Below are 1,941 nucleotides of genomic sequence, written 5' to 3'. Positions count from 1 at the left end.
CCCCCCCCCCCCCCCCCCCTGCAGGTGGGCGACCCCAGCACCCCCAACGACGAGGGCATCACGGCGCTGCACAACGCCGTCTGCGCCGGCCACACCGAGATCGTCAGGTTCCTGGTCCAGTTCGGGGTCAACGCCAACGCCGCCGACAGCGACGGGTGGTGAGTCCATCTGTTGTCAGTCAAAGTCAATTGTTGAGATAGCCAACAAGACCCGCCTCCTGAGGATTTGAACCAATGACGGTGCCTTCTCTGCTGCACGCGTCACGACAAGACGAATACGAATACATGTGCGTTTGTTTTTTAATTTTTGAGAGACGAGTGAGAAAATGGCTTCGACAGCGAGGTGGAAGAGAGGGAGGAGTTTTGGGAGGGAGGATGATGACGATGACTTTTTAATTTTTTTTATTTAACCTTTATTTAACCAGGAAAATCCCATTGAGATTACTAATCTCTCTCTCAAGGGAGTCCTGGCCGAGACAGCCGCTCAGATCACAACAACACCGTACATTACAGACAATTTCATAACAATTTCATGAAACTATTTAAAACATTTACAGACCATAGATCTCATTTCCAAACCTTTGAGCAAGAGTTTAAACTGACCAATTGCAACCACTTCCTTCAATGTCCAGAGCTTTGGTAAATTGTTCCATGTTGTGGGGGCAGGATAGTGAAATGCCCCGAACCCTAACCCGACCCCTAACCCTAACCCTAACCCTAACCCTAACCCGAACCCTAACCCTAACCCTAACCCTAACCCGAACCCTAACCCTTACCAACTCCTGCGTGGACACTCGGTACAGACAGTAGCAGGAAGTCTTGTGAGCGTAAGGAATACAGTCTATCTGCTTCTGGTTGGATATACTCACACAGATATGAGGGGAATACCCTTATAAATGAACATATACCAATGATTGAGTCCACGATTCTCCAATAATGGCCAGCCCACACGTGTGTACAGTTCACAGTGGTGTGTGCGAGGCTTACAGTTTGTGATAAACCTCAACGCGGCACGATGAACAGAGTCCAGTCGTTTCAATACTTGGGTTGGGGCATTCATATAAATGAGGTCCCCATAATCCAGAATGGGTGTAAATGTTGCAGCTACAAGTTTCCTTTTTGCATTGAAAGACAAACATAGCAATAACATAACAAGCCTATTTCTAAAGTAAAAGCCAATTTTCAGTCTCAGTTTCTTAACCACTTGTTCAACATGTCCTTTAAAACTAAGACTGTCATCAATTAAAATTCCTAGTACTTTTTTTCCTAATTTTATGTCCATTTTATCCAAGTTTTTATTACTTTTGGGAGTGTTTTTTTTTGTTTTTTGTTGAAAAATTTTGTCGAGGAATTTTTTTTTTCTCGTTCTTGTGTCGTAGTTGTCATGGAAACCATTAGTCCTCGGGTCAAAGTTGAGTTTTTTGTGTGTTTTTCCTGCGTTTTGGGGACCTTGCCGAAGTTTCTGCTGCTCTTTGTGTTCCTTTCTGATCGAAGCCTGCGAGCTGGTCCAGGTCTGGGTCTGACCCGGTCTCTGTGTGTCTGCAGGACTCCGCTGCACTGCGCCGCCTCCTGTAACAACGTGCAGGTGTGTAAGTTCCTGGTGGAGTCGGGCGCGGCGGTGTTCGCCACCACGCACAGCGACATGCAGACGGCCGCCGACAAGTGTGAGGAGATGGAGGACGGGTACGCCCAGTGCTCCCAGTTCCTCTACGGTGAGACTGGAGACCCGACCCGGGACCCGGGACCCGGGACCCGGGCTCGGTCCCAGGTCCCGGGTCCTCAATTTCATCGCATAAAATTGCATAAATATTATTATATTAATATTCCATCGCATTTTTTAAGAAAACGTGCTGCATAATCAAGGAAAAAACTTGCGTGCGTGTCTGTGTGTGTGTGTGTGTGTGTGTGTGTTTCTGTGTGTGTGTGTGTGTGTGTGTGACTG

General features: G+C 47.3%; 1 protein-coding gene across 1 annotated transcript; it reads left to right on the top strand.

Annotated features, from left to right (window-relative positions):
- Window positions 1-18: 18 nt before the first annotated feature.
- LOC117940734 (apoptosis-stimulating of p53 protein 2-like) lies at window positions 19-1,767 on the top strand (the record flags this gene model as incomplete). Its single annotated transcript, XM_034865905.1, has 2 exons — window positions 19-158; window positions 1,545-1,767. Coding segments are annotated over 2 exons (363 nt in total), but the record flags the coding sequence as incomplete, so codon positions are not given.
- Window positions 1,768-1,941: the final 174 nt, after the last annotated feature.

Source organism: Etheostoma cragini, unplaced genomic scaffold (assembly GCF_013103735.1).
Source record: "Etheostoma cragini isolate CJK2018 unplaced genomic scaffold, CSU_Ecrag_1.0 ScbMSFa_3137, whole genome shotgun sequence".
Lineage (NCBI taxonomy): Eukaryota > Metazoa > Chordata > Actinopteri > Perciformes > Percidae > Etheostoma > Etheostoma cragini.
This window is presented reverse-complemented; position numbering and strand designations above follow the sequence as displayed.